Here is a 16619-nt window from a genome sequence, read left to right as displayed (position 1 = left end):
CAAGTATCACATCAGTTCAAAGCGCTTCACGAGAGTGGTCAGCTACGAAAGAGACTACCCAATCTACAATCCTATTCGTCTTCTGGCAAAGGCGGCGCTCTTTCTCACCGAAGTCTTAAGCCCGCTTGTTTTGATATTTTCTCAATAGGGAACATCTCTAGCTGTGTGAAGTGAGGAGCATGATTGCTATCCTATGTGGCTGTGCTACAAAGGTATCCTGTGCTCACTTTTCGGCACAATGTTTAAACATTGGGAGCAAAGCATATGTACATGTGCCGGCCAACTACATAGATTTGTTTATGTAAAAGAGCTGGGAGCCGCCTCTTCCCAGAGGAGGTTAGTGATGCCGTCACATGTGAGTATGCGATAGCCTCTGATTTGTCGATGGTCAGGATTCGGATTCACATCCGATAAATTCTTTTGAGTTAGAAATTTAAAGTTATGTACGTCAAAGTTATCTTCCGAACATGAGCTCTATAATGGCTACTTGTGTCCTGCAGCAAGAATCAAGAAGGTATCGATTTAACTCATCAGCTAAATTTCTTGATGGTTGTACCAGTACTTTGGTTTTAAATTCCACCCATATGATAGTGGAAGCTTTTTTTTCTTCTAAAAATATGATTCATGGGAAGCAAATTTCTAGGAAGAGAATGTCTGGAAAGTACTTTGGCATATTTGGTTGATCATGAAAAAGTGACAGATTTTCAGAATTCTTATGTTTAGTTGACCATCCATTTTTCTGAAAAAGTTATGTATAATTCTTATTATATTTTTAATAAAAATTAAGTCTTTAATACCTCTTTAATGTTAATGGGCCTTTTTGAAAAAAAATAAAAATGAAGTGATTTCCGATTCATGGAAAAGTAACTTTTTCATGTCTTTCATGTGAAAAACTTTTCCATGAAATGTGAGAATCATATTTTTATGGGCATACAAGTTTTCTGTCTTTTTTCTTTGAAATCTCCAACCAAATAAGAGGCATTTCATTACTTTTTTATTGATCATACTTTTTTTCTCTTTTTTTTTTCCCGAATCAAACAAGCTCTTGAGGGAGGGCTGCCTCTGTTTTGTAGCCCATTTTTACCAACCAAGAGAAGTCAAACGTTCAGGCTATCTCGTGGACTCGTGTGCATGGTCTCCATGATATAACTAAGATTTGAGCATGATTGCTTGTGATTCGCACAATGAGATCCATGCGGCAAGGATCGCACCTCATTGATGATGGGAAAGACTCGAGGATTCTCCGGTAACGTAGAAGAAGGGAGTACAGAGAAAGATACGGCTTGCATCCTTAGTTCCCGCTTTCTGGGTACTTTCCTTTTGACCATTGTGCGCTGCAGCATCAACTAGCCATCCCATCCAAGCAGTGGGACGGATGGTAGAACTTACAGCACCGTGCACATCTTGAAGTCAACATGGACATCTCGCCGTATGATCCAACAAAGGATCCAACCGTGTCTTGACTCAGTCTTCAATTCATTGCTGCAGCAGGCACATATGGAAGCCCCTATATTTAGGATCTGTTTATTTTCTCACTTTTATTTCCATTTTTCTTTTTTCAGATCTTTTCTGCCAACAGCTCTGAAAACTTTACATCCAAGTTCTTAGAGAAAGCAGAAAAACATGCTCAGGTAGTTAATTTTTCTTGGACTTTTTAAAATGAGAACAGAAGACAAAGGCAGTACCGAAGGGAGCTTTGTTCTTAGTGTTTTTTTTTTATATTATATTAGTTGCTTATATTAATCTTGCATGAGTACGATCAACTGAATTCATAAAAAGAAGATTACATAGTGATAGAGGAACAAAAAAAATTTCTTCAAAATATTAGATAGTAAATAAAGCGATTCAATCAGTAGCTTTGCTTATCTCGATCCGAAAAATATAATACTTCTCCGGTACCTCGGATGTCATGTAGAGGTAGATGCTCTGCCTTTTTTAAGCTACATGTTGCATGTCATATTTGAATTACCGGGTGCGTTCTAAGCTGGTGGGAGATCGAGTAGGTTAACTCGGTTTCTGCACCCCGGGTGGACTAACCTCCCTTCTGCTCAGAAAAAATTAAAAAAAAACTTGGTTTCTGCACCTTTTACCAGGTCCAATACGAGTAACCGCGGGAGGCAGGACCGACGGATTGGGTGGCGGCGGCGACGAGTTCGGCGAGCGGGCTGGACGTCGCATCCACGTGTCGCACAAATTATCCTCCACCAATTCCATCACCTATCAATAACTGCAAGTAGCTTCCGGAACCAGAGAGCACGATGCCGTCACCGCCCGGTTTTTAATAGCCTTATCCCATACCATTCCCACTCTATGCGGTACTTGCACTTGGTCGCCCCCGCTGATCCCTTCTCGGCTTTGACCCAATGGAAGCAGCCACTTTGACTATTGACCGGGCCAGACAACAATAAGGATTAGTCCGAGTCCACGCGAGAATATTATCTGATCGTAGAACCGGACAGTCTTGTAGCAGTTGGTCAGTCCCCCACTCTTGGTCGCGCTCGACGCTTCTCTAAGACCAGATAGCGATTTTATTAAAAGTTTAAAACTTTTTATAAAATCAAATGAAAACGAATTAGATGGTACGCTGCTTGGACGGTAGGGATATATATGATCGAGTCTCAAGATATGTGCCGCGCGTACCAATTAATTGGGGCAATGAAGGCCGGTGGACCTGGTAGCTTGTTTCCTGCCTCCATACCACCGTTTCTCATAAATTCAAAGAGAAAAGTAAAATACCAGTGGTGGGCTCCAACTTTTCTCAACTCTTTTATGCCTTCCCCTCCGTTGATTTGGCTCTCATGCCCAAATCTTTTCCTTTTTCTAATCCCTTTCCTCCCGTCCGTTTACGAGTTTTCTAAATCAACCCCCGCGTTTCCTTATACCTCGTTAAATTTTAAAATTTCTCTCTCTCTTTCTCTCAAGAATATTTGGTTCTTAAAGGCTATCCCTCTGTCGACCCTCTCCTCTCGTATGCTTTCCTGATGAGGGAACAACGAAGGGAAGGGTTGCGTGGTCTCTCCCCTGGCCTCATCAGGACCGTCTGATGAGGCTCGCCGTCACCGCAGCGGCGGTGACGATAGCTGCAGTCATGCTCGCCCTCTTCTGCACCGCCGCGGATGGGCTGGGCTCCGCCGCCACCCTTGCCATCAGCTCCGGCACCGGCACCGTCTGTGGCGTCCTCGCCGATGCCGCACCGCGGAGCATCCAGTGTGCCCGCGGGACGCGGCCGGCCTTCTCGATACCGCCGAGCGTCTCCTTCGACTCCGTCTCTGGCGGCCGGGACTTCCTCTGCGGGCTCAAGACCGGCGGCGACGCCTTATTCTGCTGGGACGCCAGCAACGCCTCCTCCACCGACCTTCCCCAGAAGCGCGTCTACAAAGGGCCCCCCGCGTTGACGAACCTCACCGTCGGCGAGGACCAGATCGCCGCCGTCGACCGGAATGGCACGGCGATCCAGTGGTGGCGGGGCGACGGCAGCTTCCCCCCCTCCGGCGTCAACGGGTCCTACCAGTCGCTCACCTCGGGACGCGGCTTCTCCTGCGCCATTCACGCCAACAACACCGTCCAATGTTGGGGAAGGCGCGGCACGGAGATCCAAAGAGATTTTTTGAACATGTCCATGGCGAGCATCGTCGCAGGGGACTCCCACGTCTGCGGTCTAAACACCACAGGTTTCTTGCTCTGCAGGGGAAATAATAGTTTTGGGCAATCGGACGCGCCCTCCGGCCCGGCATTCGAGTTCTCCAGCCTCGCTTTGGGGGAGAGCCAGTCGTGCGCGGTTCGGCAAAGCAACGGCACGGTAGTCTGCTGGGGCGGCGACGGCGGTGGGAGCGGGAGCTACTCTCCGGTAAACACTACTGCGTTCGTGTTCGTTGTGGCCGGGGACAATCTCACCTGCGGCCTCACCACGTCGAACTTTTCGGTGGTGTGCTGGGGGACGAACCGGAGTAATCCGGCGGTGACCACGCTTCAACTGCCGAGAATTCTTCCGGGTATTTGTACTGCTGATCAGGGTTCCTGCAAATGTAACACCTTTCCGGATTCGGCGAGTCTCTGCTCTGGTTCTGGAGTTATTTGCAATCCCTGCCCAGTTCCGTCGCCACCGCCCCCACCGCCGGCACCACCTTCGCCGCCGGCACCACCGTCGAGAAAGACTAGCAAGGGATGGCTGGTTTTCGCGATCGTGGGATCAGTCGGCACCTTCGCCGGAGTTTGTACAATAGTCTACTGGCTATGGAGACGGGTGTGCCGGAACAAAAAGGTCTACAACTCAGTACAGCCCACCATCTCCGCCGCCGGAAATGGAGGAGCCAATGCGGCGGCAACTTCGGGTGCCGGAGCTGGAGCATCGACCCTTTCAGGCCCTTTCATCTCCCCTTCGGGGTCCAGGTCCCGAATATTCCGGCGGCAGGGTTCGCGGGTCATGCGGCGGCAGAGGAGCGGTCCGTCGTCGTTCAAGGACAGGGCGGAGGAGTTCACCTTCGCGGAGCTCGACGCCGCCACTAAAAGTTTCTCCTGGGAAACCAAGATCGGCGCCGGGAGCTTCGGGACGGTGTACAAAGGCAAGCTCTCCGACGGGCGCGAGGTGGCGATCAAAAGAAGCGAGTCCGGTCCGAGAACCAAGAAGTTCCAAGAGAAAGAGAGCGCCTTTCAGTCGGAACTGGCCTTCCTCTCGCGACTCCATCACAAACACCTGGTGGGCCTGGTGGGATACTGCGAGGAGGAGGAGGAGAGGCTCCTGGTCTACGAGTATATGAAGAACGGGGCTCTCTACGACCACCTCCACTCCAAGGAGAGCACCTCCACCGTCCTCAACTCTTGGAAGATGAGGATAAAGGTGTTATTAGACGCGGCGAGGGGCATCGAATACCTCCACAACTACGCCGTTCCGCCGATCATCCACAGAGACATCAAATCGTCGAACATCCTTCTGGACGGGAACTGCGTGGCGAGGGTGTCGGACTTCGGGCTGTCGCTGATGGAGCCGGAGTCGGATGACGGGCACCACTCGGCGAGGGCGGCGGGGACGGTGGGGTACATGGACCCCGAGTACTACGGGCTCCACCATTTGACGGTGAAGAGCGACGTCTACGGGCTTGGGGTGGTGATGCTGGAGGTGTTGACGGGCAAAAGAGCGATCTTTAAGGATGGGGAGGATGGGGAGCCCACGAGCGTGGTGGACTACGCGGTGCCGAGCATCGTAGCCGGGGCGGTGGCGCGGGTGCTGGATTCCCGGGTGTCGCCGCCGGGGGCGCAAGAGGCGGAGGCGGTGGAGCTGGTGGCGTACACCGCGGTGCACTGCGTCAGCCTCGAGGGGAAGGAGCGACCCTTCATGGCCGACGTCGTCGCCAACCTCGAGAGCGCCCTCGCGCTCTGCGAGGACAGCCATGGCAGCATCTCCAGCGCCAGCATCTCCCTCGCCTCCGTCGATTGATTTTTTTTTTTCCCTTTTATTTTTCCCTCATTCTTCCTCCATTTTCCCCAAATATTTTGATTTCGATACCTTATTTTTGATGCTTGTAAATGAGTTTCTTCTGAAATCCGACCGTTGGAACGGTGGCTGCTGAAATTTTCTCTTTGTTTCCTCCTTTTTTTTTTCTTAAAAAAAAAATCCATGTAGTTGAGCTTTTTAGGTTAAACTAATACACAATTAATTTTCAGAATTTTGACTGTCAAATTTTTGTTAGATGTGGGGTTTGGGAAGGAGATGCCATGTTTGTCTCATGATTAGTACGGTGTCTTTGGCTTAAAAAAAAAAAAGAAAAAGAAAAAAAAAAGAAAAAAAAAGTGGGGATGGGTGCAGAGGAAGAAAAGTTGTCTTTGTGGACCTCTGCTTTGAATTTTTGTCAAAGAGAGTTGTTTGGACTGTTCATCTCTTTCTCTTTCCATCTGGTCCTGGTCATAGACAAAGGAGGGTCTTACTTAATAAACAGGGAGGGCCGACATGAGCTTATTTACTGGAAATATATGCTCACTTGACCGTGTGTGTTTCAAAATTGACGGCCAATGCCAACACCAACATGTCACGTTTCTAGTTTCACCTCTCAAATGATGGCAGCTGATGGTGCCTCTCTTTTGATCTGTCCAAAGTTCTTCAAAGCATACATCTGTTCTATAATGTTGTCAAAGAGTTTTTCAACTCGATCGACCCAAAACCTAAAGCCATCCAAAGGCATAGGCAGACTACGTCTAATCCCTACCTACTTAGAAGATCTGTCGATGTATTACCGGCATGATTGTTACTAATTATACATTTTTTCCCCTCCATATTATTTTGAGGAGTGGATTGTCTAATTAGCATATTTTAGTCTAATTATCTAACGCAATGCAAGTTAGTTGCGTCGACATGAGAAGGGTTTCCGATAATTTGTTGCCACAATCTATTATTGTTTTTCTGCATTTGAGGTGTGTTTGCAAGACCAGTGTCAAGCCTAAGATTTTCTAGACAACTTCTTCTTTTCTGATTTCATGCATCACAATCTTCTGACTTTCAAGTTAGTTTGAATTCCTAAGCATGGACTATCTTAAAGATTTGCTTCTTTAGAGTAGTTGTGCTACTTTTGCATTAGAAAAAGTTCATGATTCACTTGAGGCAGATGACATGCTCAAATTTATGACTTGAATTATGAATCTTTGACAATGTATATAAGACAGGCCGCCTTCTAAATAATTCAAGCTAGCTAAGTTGAATTTCATGATAGGCAATTTTGGGTTTCAAATTATATATATATATATCCAAATGCTGCTTAAGCTGGTCCTCTCACTTCGTACATCTAGCAAAGAGTATTATGTCACCAACTCGCCAACTACTTCGCTATAATACCTTTTAGTACTCTTGATGGATTCAAATGGGAACACAAGAGGCAGTGGAAACAGAAGGCCTCTTTCACACTACACCATTGCTCCCATTTGAGTTGTGCAACATATCACATTTTCGTAGGGTTAGGTAGAAACCACTCTCTAGTTTTCAGCATGCTGCTACTTTCCCACAGCAGTCCATGCTATATTTATGCATCTCACAAAGCTTTTAAGCGTGGGTGGTATTCTTTTCTCTAGAGTAGTAAACTAGAGAAGAAAAGGTGTAAGAGATTCTTAGGAAGGTATAACCCACTGAAACACATGCTTGTGAAACAGTGGAGCAATGGCGATAAGAAATTGCTTAGGCTTCGCCAAATTGAGCTTTATGTGGATCGAAACCAATGGGTGTGGGTTCTAAGATTTAGACCTACATCCTGCTGATTAACTTGGCAAACCGGGTCAAGTAAGGTCCCTTTCTAGATCCAGTTGATCTGGACGTATGAATTGATTAATTCTATTTTGAGCCTATTGGAGATTCTTTTAAGGTGTTTGGAGTAGATTCTTTTAAATGGTTTGTATTTGGAATCTCTCATTGAACAAACAATACAAATTTGAGAACAGAAAATAGTGAGCTTGAAGAATAATTTAATACTGCAAAAAAAACTCAAATTGAGAATTGAGGATGATCGATATGTATAATTGAGAAGCGTTGAGTCAGATGATTAGATCCAAAACCTAATGAAAGTTAAGATTTTTGGCTGAGTTGGGTTCCGACATATATAGCAAGTCTTATTCATACTTGGACTCTCCTAGGCAACTCTCCAAGTTATCAAGGAGCCACAATTAATGATTTTTGTGGAAAAAAATTGGCATGCCATGTGCACTGATAAAAGTTACAATGTTCAAACTGAAATGGAAGGTCCCATGCAGGCATTCTTTCCACACCATAAAAAAATGTACCTAAAACTAATGATTCCCAAGAATAAGATTCAGATCTTCAACTTGCAGCTCAGTTATCATCATATAATCTTTAGCTGCTAGAAAATAAAAAAAAAATAATACCTTGCAGCTATGACACCAAGGAGCTGATGCCACCATGAAAAAAAGAAAAAAAATGAAAAAAAAAAGAAGAAAGGAGAACATTAATAAATGTTGGTTTCAGTACAGTGGTATAAGTACAAATCACAATTAGGAGTTTACCAAAAAAAAAAAAAAAAGGGAGTTTACTATGCAGCCAATCTGGTACAAGTACCCAACAATAACACCCAACATCTTAAAGCATCCCTCATGAACCTTCAACAGCACACCGATTTGTTATTTCCACTATGAAAACTTGCAACATTAAGGAATATTGTGTAATGATTGTATGGCAAAATCAATAGAAATTGCTCCTTAAATGCAGTGCTATAAATACTATTTAAGTAGCACCAAAATATAATTGCATCACAACGTCGTATTTTAAATGGGTGGAATGAGGGCCAATTGAACTCCAAAGAATGACATGTTTGTAACAGTGCTTGAGAAATTATAGGTCTGAAATCCTTCTGGAGAAAAATGTACTCAAAGAAGCCGAAGAAGAACAACCTTAAGCTGATCAACACCATATATGATGACAAGAGATAAAAACTCCAACAATTTCTCTCTCTCTCTCTCTCTCTCTTTTTGAAAAAAAAAATCTAGTGAGGAAATTGCACTATACGGAGAAAGGGAGTTCCTGTTGGAGTTACGAGCCTGAAACCAAATGGAGATTAATTCCATAACATCGGAAATAAAAATGGATTTGAAGATTCAGAACCAACGGTAGTTTCAGTTATGCTTCGAGTTGAAACAGCTTGTGAATTACTAACTTATTTCTCGGATAAGTTTCTACTTGAATTTTTAAATTAAGTTCCTTAATTACTATAGCTTGCAACAACCCACTCCATAGTTTATGTGGGCTGTGTGTGGGTGGGTGGGTGCAGGTGTGTGTGGGGAAGCCATACAATTATTTGTAGCATGGTGTGGTTAAGTGTGAAACAAGAAGAAGTGAAAGAAGACAACAGCCTTGGTTTGTTTGATTATTTTCATGATCTTACTTGAGTGTGGGTTGTGATCCATCCTTGTACTAACCACCCAAGTCCAACTCCAGAATTGCTTGGTAGTAACTGTTGAGATAGCAAGATACTTAATGAAATATTTAACTTACATAAAAAAAAATTTAACAATTGTAATAAAACAGTAGCAAAGAGATATCTGGCCTGTGAGGTGTGAGAGGCACGCTAAAAGATCTCTTTAAAACTTTTAAAACTCATTCAAATTTCAATAGTAACAGTCACTAGTACATCATCCACCGGCAGCAGACCGGCCGCCTCCACTGAAATCTAAATTGCACTTCCTGAATCCCTACTGTCTTCCAACCATCTGCGTCAAAACATCTAGCCGTGATCAAATACATATCTACAGGAGAAATCCAAGATAATATCCCTAGAATACCTCAAAATGTATCACACGCTGGCCTCTAGGTTTTCGTAGAAACAGCCCAAAATGTAGTGAATGATACAAATGTTTTCTTTTGTGGGTGTGTGCCCCTGTATTTCTGTGAGACTGGGATATGATAGATTTGTCTAGCTCAAATGTAATGAGAAGGAGGCAAACAATTTATTCATGGACAGGTTGGCGTTAAGAAGAAGAAGAAAAGGAACCTATCTTCCAGTTGGAACAATTCAAATCAAGTAGTATAGCTTTCATCGCCAAGAATGGCATATCTTTTTGAGGGAAAGAAGACTAATGATGGCAATACCAAAAAGCAATTTTGTTGATGTGGAGGCAGCATAATGTAGAACTTGTGTCATAAATTCTTCTTTCAAAGAGAGGAACTTCCATGAAAGACCAACTCCTTCATATCCCCACCAAGACATCCCACACTATTATGTAAGGTCATTGCGCTATAATAACTCCATGCAAAAAAAGAAAGCCAGACATGTAAGCAAATTTTGATGCCTTCTCTACCTCCAATATTTTCGCATTTGTGATACCGCTTATTTGGGCCCGGTCTATTTGACCGCCCAGGGTGCTTGGCCCAAATGTGCGATGTGCATGCAGGAGGTAGGGAAGAAAACTCAGCCGGAGTCTTCCTCGTTCCTGATCGTGCCAGAGATTGGAAGTTCATCGTGATCCAAAGATCGACCAGATAAGGTCGAGATTATCTATTTAAAGACATTCCCCTCCTCCTTCGAGTTCACCCGAGATCAATCCATTGATCCCAAATGCCTCTTACGGTTCTTCTTCCTCAATTTATCGCTGGAAGGAGCTATCAAACCACCTCGTCGGACCAAGATATGTGCTCCTCTTCTTCTTCTCTTCTCTCCTCATTGGACCGAGGTTGGAATCCTTATTTTTGTTTATTTTGGCGTTGTCGGCTGCTTGTTGGTCGGCCATGGGTTCCTAACCCTGGGTATCATCTGCAACCACCCTCGTTCTTCCTCTTTCTTGGTTAGAGAGAAGCTTTCTTTCTCTCTCTTTTTTCTCTCACCCCCCATCCTTTCTCTCTCTTATTTTTCTCTCTGCAAAGTTTTTTTCTCTTGACTCAAGAGCCAGACATGTTGTTTGATCTAGGTTGACCCATGCTGCTGACAACCAAACCTAGACTCTCGATTGAACCCAGATTGAGATTCTCTCTTCTCTACTCTTTCTCTCTCTATAAAGTTTTTCTCTCCATCTGGACTTTTTCTCTCTAGAGTTGATTTGACCCCATAAGTACGATTTTTAGTGATTTTTAGATCGACCTAGGTGGAGGGTCCTGATCTAGGATTATTGGATGGCATGCCAATGCCCACCTTGGCCCTTACTAAATATTGTTAGGTTTGATCATCCCCGATCTCTATTGAACTATTTGTTTCCTAAGCCAAACATGATTGGATGAAATCACCTTGATCGGACCGACCCGGATGTCGGGCACCACTGCTTGGTTTGCCCTATAAGAATTTTAGAATTTAGGGTTTTTTATTTTTAAAAATAATTATGGTAAAATTTTAATGAAAAATATAACTTTTGAATATTAGGCTCCGAGAAAAAAATTTGGAATTAATTGGCGATAAAATTTGATTGCCTTCGCAAGGTAAGTAATGTAACTCTTTTTTCTAAATCTATCGGCAAATTATAGATATTTTTTTAATCAAATTATTCTTAATTCATGAAGTTGATGCATAGTGTTTTATTCTTATATATGCCTCCTTTTAGAATATTGTATGATTCTTAATTGAACGTAGTTAATTCGATATGTATTATATTCGATTGATTTCGATGTCGTATGAATTTATATATCTTACAATTTGAAACACTGAATATGAGAAAAGAAGTTTTTGATTCGAAATGTATATGGACTTGCAACCAAACTATGTATCAATATCCTAGAGTGGAGGTTATTTGCCGATATATTGATATCCTACCAATGAGGGTTATTCGCTAGCGTATCGACACTCTGCCAATGGAGATTATATGTTGGTATATTAACACTCTGCCGATGAGAGTTTTATATTGGCATATCAATACCTTGTCAGTGGGAGTTATATATTGGCACTTTGATGAGCTCATATTCTAGTCCAGCCACAAGGTATAAATGTGGTCATAGTTTATGACTGTCGAGATGAGCTTGATGGTTTGAAAGAAATTGGTTTATAAAAAAAATTTGAAATTTAAAATAACTGGATAGCGTATCGATTTAGTTTTGAATTGATGTATTTTGCATGCTTAATTTCAGTATATTATTATTATTTTATTGCTTATTTATCTAACTAAAATATTCATTGCTTGCTGGGTTATTTAGCTCATCATACGATTTCTTACCGTTTTTACAAATCCAAAGAATTAGCTTGAGTTGGGATTTATTATGGGAGAGCGATTAGAGACAATATTTTGATATCTTTATTTAGACTAGATTTTATTTTAGAGTTGATAAAATATTTTGAAATATTATTGATTTTGTAAGACTTTTAATTTTATGATTTAATTAAAATTTGAAAGTTATTATTTAAATTTTTTCTACTGCCTGATTATGATATCAGGCATGAATATGCGGCGGTTGCTGCGACTATTAACTCGTGTTCTCGGATCGGAGGAAGAAAGGAAGAGAAGTAAACCTCTAGTAGCAGGAAAGAGAAGTAGTAAGCACCTGATCCTCTCATGAAAACAGAAAAGAATAGTAAGAAGCCCAGGATCACAAAAGCACAACGCATGAAGGAGGTCCGTGATAGCTTCCAATAGAAAGATGAGGAGGCGAAGGTATCCTAGAAGACACCAAGGCTGGATTCTCAACTATGATCATCTTATGTACTCGAGATCCTTCGAAAGTTCCTTCAATTTCCATTACAGCTCAAATTCCTCGATTCAATCAAGCGTGTCAGCTGCAACACGTCGAATCTGACCTCCACCTAAACTATTTTGGCTAACCATAAAATCCAATCCAACTTCATTCTTTCGATTCAATAATTCAGCAATCCTGGCAAAATGAATGCATACGAGCGGTGAACCAGAATTCCCGTCCATTTATGTGAGGAAAACTAAAAAGGAGGGATTTCTACATCAAGCTGAGAAGAGAGAATAAAAAAGGAGGGATTTTTACGTTAAACTGGGAAGAGAAAACAAAAAAGAAGGGATTTTTACATCGAAGTGAGAAGAGATACTGGACCGAAGCAATACCGTGAACATATCGAAGGGATTGCTGGAGACGGAGTGAAGGCCGGAGATGGAGAGGTACGGAAGGAAGGAGAGGAGATTAGCCGGCTCCTCCATCTGAAGGGGACACGTGTCAGCACGTGGGCCAGTCCTATCAAACCTACGTTACAAAATTTATAGATGAGTCCCATTTTTAATATAGGCTCAAAATTTATATACAGATAGTACATCTTGGTTGAAATTTAAAATTACATGCCAACTGGGATATCAACTTCCACCCAAATGAGCAAGGCTTAATTTAAGGCATGTTTCACTGCATTTACAAGTGCTGGTATAAGTTATGATATCCTTGGGGGGAATCAAGACTTTTTTGGTGCCTTCTTTCTCTTTGGGATGAATGAATCTTGGGATAAGCCTCCTCCTCCTCCTCCTCCTCCTCCTCCTTCTTCTTCTTCTTCTTCTTCTTCTTCTTCTTCTTTATCTTGCTAGGAGGAGATCAAAAAGGAGAATTCCCCATGAATTAGAGCTCTCCTCTCTTTTTTTTTTTCCTACTCTAACCTGGATATAGATTCAAGAGGTTTTCAAAATTTTAAATGCAAGAGTTTTTTGTGAGGTTCAAAAAGGTCTCTTCTTGGCTCGGGTTAGGATGTGAATTTAGTGACTAAACCAGGATCTAATGTTCAAATAGCCAATTGTGGCAAGTAGCTGATCACTTTGATGCAATTTTAGGAGATGGTAGAGAGGATGTCAGGGTAGGCGTTGATTAATTTTTCGGAAAAGGTTTGAGTGAATCTGATTAGAAGTCAAAGCCAACCAAACACGAGCGTGTACGTTTTCATGAATTTGTACTAGTTTCGGGAATTCAATTGCCGCAACCAGAACTCTTATCCTATCCCGCGAGACAATATACTGGGACTCGTTAGCTCACTTCTAAAACCTGCGACCGAAAACCCTAGCCGCCGTCCCCCAATAAAAGAGAGAGCTTGGCGGATCCATTCCAGGGAAGAGACAACGAGAGGGAGATCGCCATGGTTTCGGGTTCGGGGATCTGTGCGAAGAGAGTGCTGGTGGACGCGCGCCACCACATGCTCGGCCGTCTGGCGTCGATCGTGGCGAAGGAGCTCCTCAACGGGCAGCGGGTGGTGGTCGTGCGGTGCGAGGAGATCTGCCTCTCTGGCGGCCTCGTCCGCCAGAAGATGAAGTACCTCCGCTTCCTCCGCAAGCGCATGAACACCAAGCCCTCCCACGGTCCCATCCACTTCCGCGCTCCGGCCAAGATCCTCTGGCGCACCATCCGCGGGTCAGTAAGCTCCCTTCATTCTCTCTAAATTAAGGTAATGGTCGGTTCTTTTCGGAATCTCATCCGATTTGATCGTTCTTTCTGCAGGATGATCCCCCACAAGACGAAGCGCGGCGCGGCGGCGCTGGCCAGGCTGAAGGCCTACGACGGGGTGCCTCCTCCGTACGATAGGATGAAGAGGATGGTGATTCCGGACGCTCTCAAGTATGAACGAGCTACTACTGTTATTCTGATCTAGAAAAAGTTTCCATTTTTGCCGGATCTATTGATGTTTTGCTGGTTTTCTTGTGTGCAATCAGGGTTTTGAGGCTTCAGGCTGGGCACAAGTACTGCTTGCTCGGGCGGCTTTCCTCGGAGGTTGGATGGAATCACTATGATACTATTAAGGTCAGACCATCTTCTCTATTAATTTCTTTGCGTGTTTAATTATTATCTGGTGAACTGTGTGCCGACAGTTAGACGTTTTTATAACTCCTCGTTGCTGCTGATCGTTTGATGTGGGACATGTCTCTGTGTATAATGGTCTTGTATTGGTGTACAGGTTTTGCAATATGTAGTTTTGCATTTTTTTTTCTTTTCTTGATTATTGTATCTTCATACTTTTACTGATTTGTTATGCTGATAACTTCTGCAGTAGCTTGCCCAGCTCTTTGAATATTTAAAAATGACAAAAGGTGCAATTATGAATTAAATGAACAATGAGCTTGGGTTTGTTGTATGTCTTCTTTTGTGGTCTGTATGTTTAGGATGTTATATGCTGATAATTTGTCAATTGGAGGGTCGAAATTGGGAAATTGGAAGTACATGCAAGTATTGATTTATAGATTTGGAGGTTGTTTCCTTTTTTAAATAATCTGTACATGTTCTCAGAATGGAATATTAGATATGTAAGATTAGTGAACTAATACTTTACTGGATGTTAGTTTTGGAGGATGTTGGAGTCTTGTAGGGGATCACTGAAAGCTTAATGACTGCTCATAGCAAGGGCTCTGTGGTCTGTATGGTTCAAATACATAATTTTTTTTCTTTTTTCATTTCGAGGTGATGGGTTGTGTTAACGATTCTCTTTTAGAAAAAAGGCAGTCTTGCTTCTTTTTTTTTTTTGTTTGGGGGGGTGGGGTGGGGGGCTATATCAAGTATTATCCAACTTCCATTATTTCCATTCTATCACTTCTAATAAAATTACAATTTGGTTTAGCTGTAAGAAATAACCTTGTGATATGGATTTCCATATTGCCCTTTAAAAAGTATATGGGATCTCTGGACATTATTTTTACAAATTATTACCAGATAAATTCTCCAGCTATTGGTATATATAATCCTGAGATGAAGATCTAGAATTTGATGCCATTGGGTGCTCAATATAGATGTCTAGTCATGCCAGTGCACCAAAAGCCAACCTTCCCCCCTTCCCTCTCTCCACCCCATTGCACACCAAGTACTTAATAGCACAATGATTTGTACAACTTCATGTAATGTGGGGCCAAAGTTACTTGCAGTGAAAACAGCAGGCTTTGAGTTAACTAGGATGAACATTTCTATTTGGGGCAAAATATTTCCATCAAAAAATTTGTGTACGAGGGTCTTCCCAACTGCATTACTCAGATATCGTCCCGGTTATATTGCAAGTCTAAAGGTCCATCATGTCATAGACAATCACAACTAAACATATTTTGGAATGTTTAGCCCTTGTCCAATTTTCATGCAGCACAAACATTGCAATTTTCTATGACAAGTCTATTACACCATTTTTTTTTATCATCTGGGACCAGCTATGTTTTCATATGGGATGAGGTTGAACAGTGCTACTTGAAACTTTGCTCTTGTTTTCTTCACTTTGGAGTTTATACACCAAAAATTAGTCAAGTTTCGTAACACCATATTTTAGCTGGATAGAAAAACCAAATAATTGTGGGATATGCATGTGGAAAAATATTTTATTTTGATAAAATGTTAGTTTATCCATTTGTCTTTTACATATTAATGTATATATATCATTTATGATTGAAATGTATCTTGCTGCTTAAAGGTAAATCTTTTTTTTTGTATAAATGGCTACAAATTTGAATTAACTTTTGCATTGTATGTTGATAGTAAGAGGTATTTTTTGTCTCTGATACCCATGTTACTGCAGTCGTTGGTTTTTTGAGTCAAACACCATTAAGTTATTTTGGCCTCTAAAAACTTTGGTCTCTTTTAGAGCCATTCGGACATGGCACATCATGTTATGTTAATAAAATGTACTGGAAAGTGGGTTAGTCCCAGCTTCATCCTGCTTGGCTAAGAGTCTGAAATAAGCTTCTTGGAAAGGGAGGTGTTCATTAAGACTATTATGTTTTTGATTGCTGCTGTGCAAGTTACTGGTGCGATGCTGGTTTTCTATTTTTGCTATACTTAAGATGGCATGTGGTAGATGTTTTTTTTTCATCTTTTGATGTTTATGCTTCACCACATGAATTTAAGAGTCTTGAAGGGCTTTTACCATTTTAAGTCTCATCAACAAAGGATGCCTATGATTCCTTCACAGGAGCTGGAGGCAAAGAGGAAACAGAGGTCTCAGGTGGCATATGAAAGGAGAAAGCAACTAGCGAAGCTTAGGTTGAAGGCTGAAAAGGCTGTTGAAGAGAAGCTTGGTTCCCAGCTTGACATCCTTGCCCCACTGAAATACTGAGACTGTTTTCACCGAGGTTTATTTTATGTGGAACAATGATAGCAATCCTTTTTGTTATTCACTATTTGGTCATTCTCTCTGAGTTGGAACTTGCAATAGTAGTCTATTTTGACTACGTTTACATGAGTTTAAGTTTGGACTGCAACTGTTGGCCCTTTCATGCATTGATTTTCCTTGCAGAATATTTTTCTCAGGTCT

The 16619-nt window shown here is 42.4% G+C and overlaps 1 protein-coding gene, 1 long non-coding RNA gene and 1 pseudogene across 3 annotated transcripts; 2 read left to right on the top strand and 1 right to left on the bottom strand.

The window, feature by feature from the left end:
* The first annotated feature begins 2607 nt into the window (after window positions 1–2607).
* LOC103706681 (putative serine/threonine-protein kinase-like protein CCR3 pseudogene) lies at window positions 2608–5660 on the top strand (annotated as a pseudogene). Its single transcript, XR_015974339.2, has one exon. The product of XR_015974339.2 is annotated as a putative serine/threonine-protein kinase-like protein CCR3 pseudogene (transcript).
* A 6027-nt stretch (window positions 5661–11687) lies between these two features.
* On the bottom strand, window positions 11688–12543 carry LOC149751070 (uncharacterized). Its single transcript, XR_016398815.1, has 2 exons — window positions 12475–12543; window positions 11688–12274 (listed from the first exon to the last, which is right to left on the bottom strand). It is a non-coding gene; the product is annotated as an uncharacterized LOC149751070 (long non-coding RNA).
* A 239-nt stretch (window positions 12544–12782) lies between these two features.
* LOC103706684 (large ribosomal subunit protein uL13w-like) lies at window positions 12783–16566 on the top strand. The gene is made up of 4 exons (XM_008790883.6): window positions 12783–13750; window positions 13838–13954; window positions 14050–14137; window positions 16278–16566. The coding sequence occupies exons 1-4, from the start codon at window positions 13479–13481 to the stop codon at window positions 16419–16421; spliced, it is 621 nt and encodes a 206-aa protein (XP_008789105.1). The 5' UTR covers window positions 12783–13478; the 3' UTR covers window positions 16422–16566.
* Window positions 16567–16619: the final 53 nt, after the last annotated feature.

Source organism: Phoenix dactylifera, chromosome 17 (assembly GCF_051530095.1).
Source record: "Phoenix dactylifera cultivar Ajwa chromosome 17, Ajwa_hap1_PhDact_Kaust_v1.1, whole genome shotgun sequence".
Taxonomy (NCBI): domain Eukaryota; kingdom Viridiplantae; phylum Streptophyta; class Magnoliopsida; order Arecales; family Arecaceae; genus Phoenix; species Phoenix dactylifera.
Note: the sequence above shows the minus strand (reverse complement) of the source record. Positions and strands in the feature narration are given on the sequence as shown.

Coding starts and splice junctions, on each gene's coding strand:
- LOC103706684 (XM_008790883.6), top strand. CDS start 13,479: ATGGTTTCGGGTTCGGGGATCTGTGCGAAGAGAGTGCTGGTGGACGCG. Junction 13,751..13,837: donor CTCTGGCGCACCATCCGCGG/GTCAGTAAGCTC, acceptor TTCTTTCTGCAG/GATGATCCCCCACAAGACGA. Junction 14,138..16,277: donor ATCACTATGATACTATTAAG/GTCAGACCATCT, acceptor ATTCCTTCACAG/GAGCTGGAGGCAAAGAGGAA.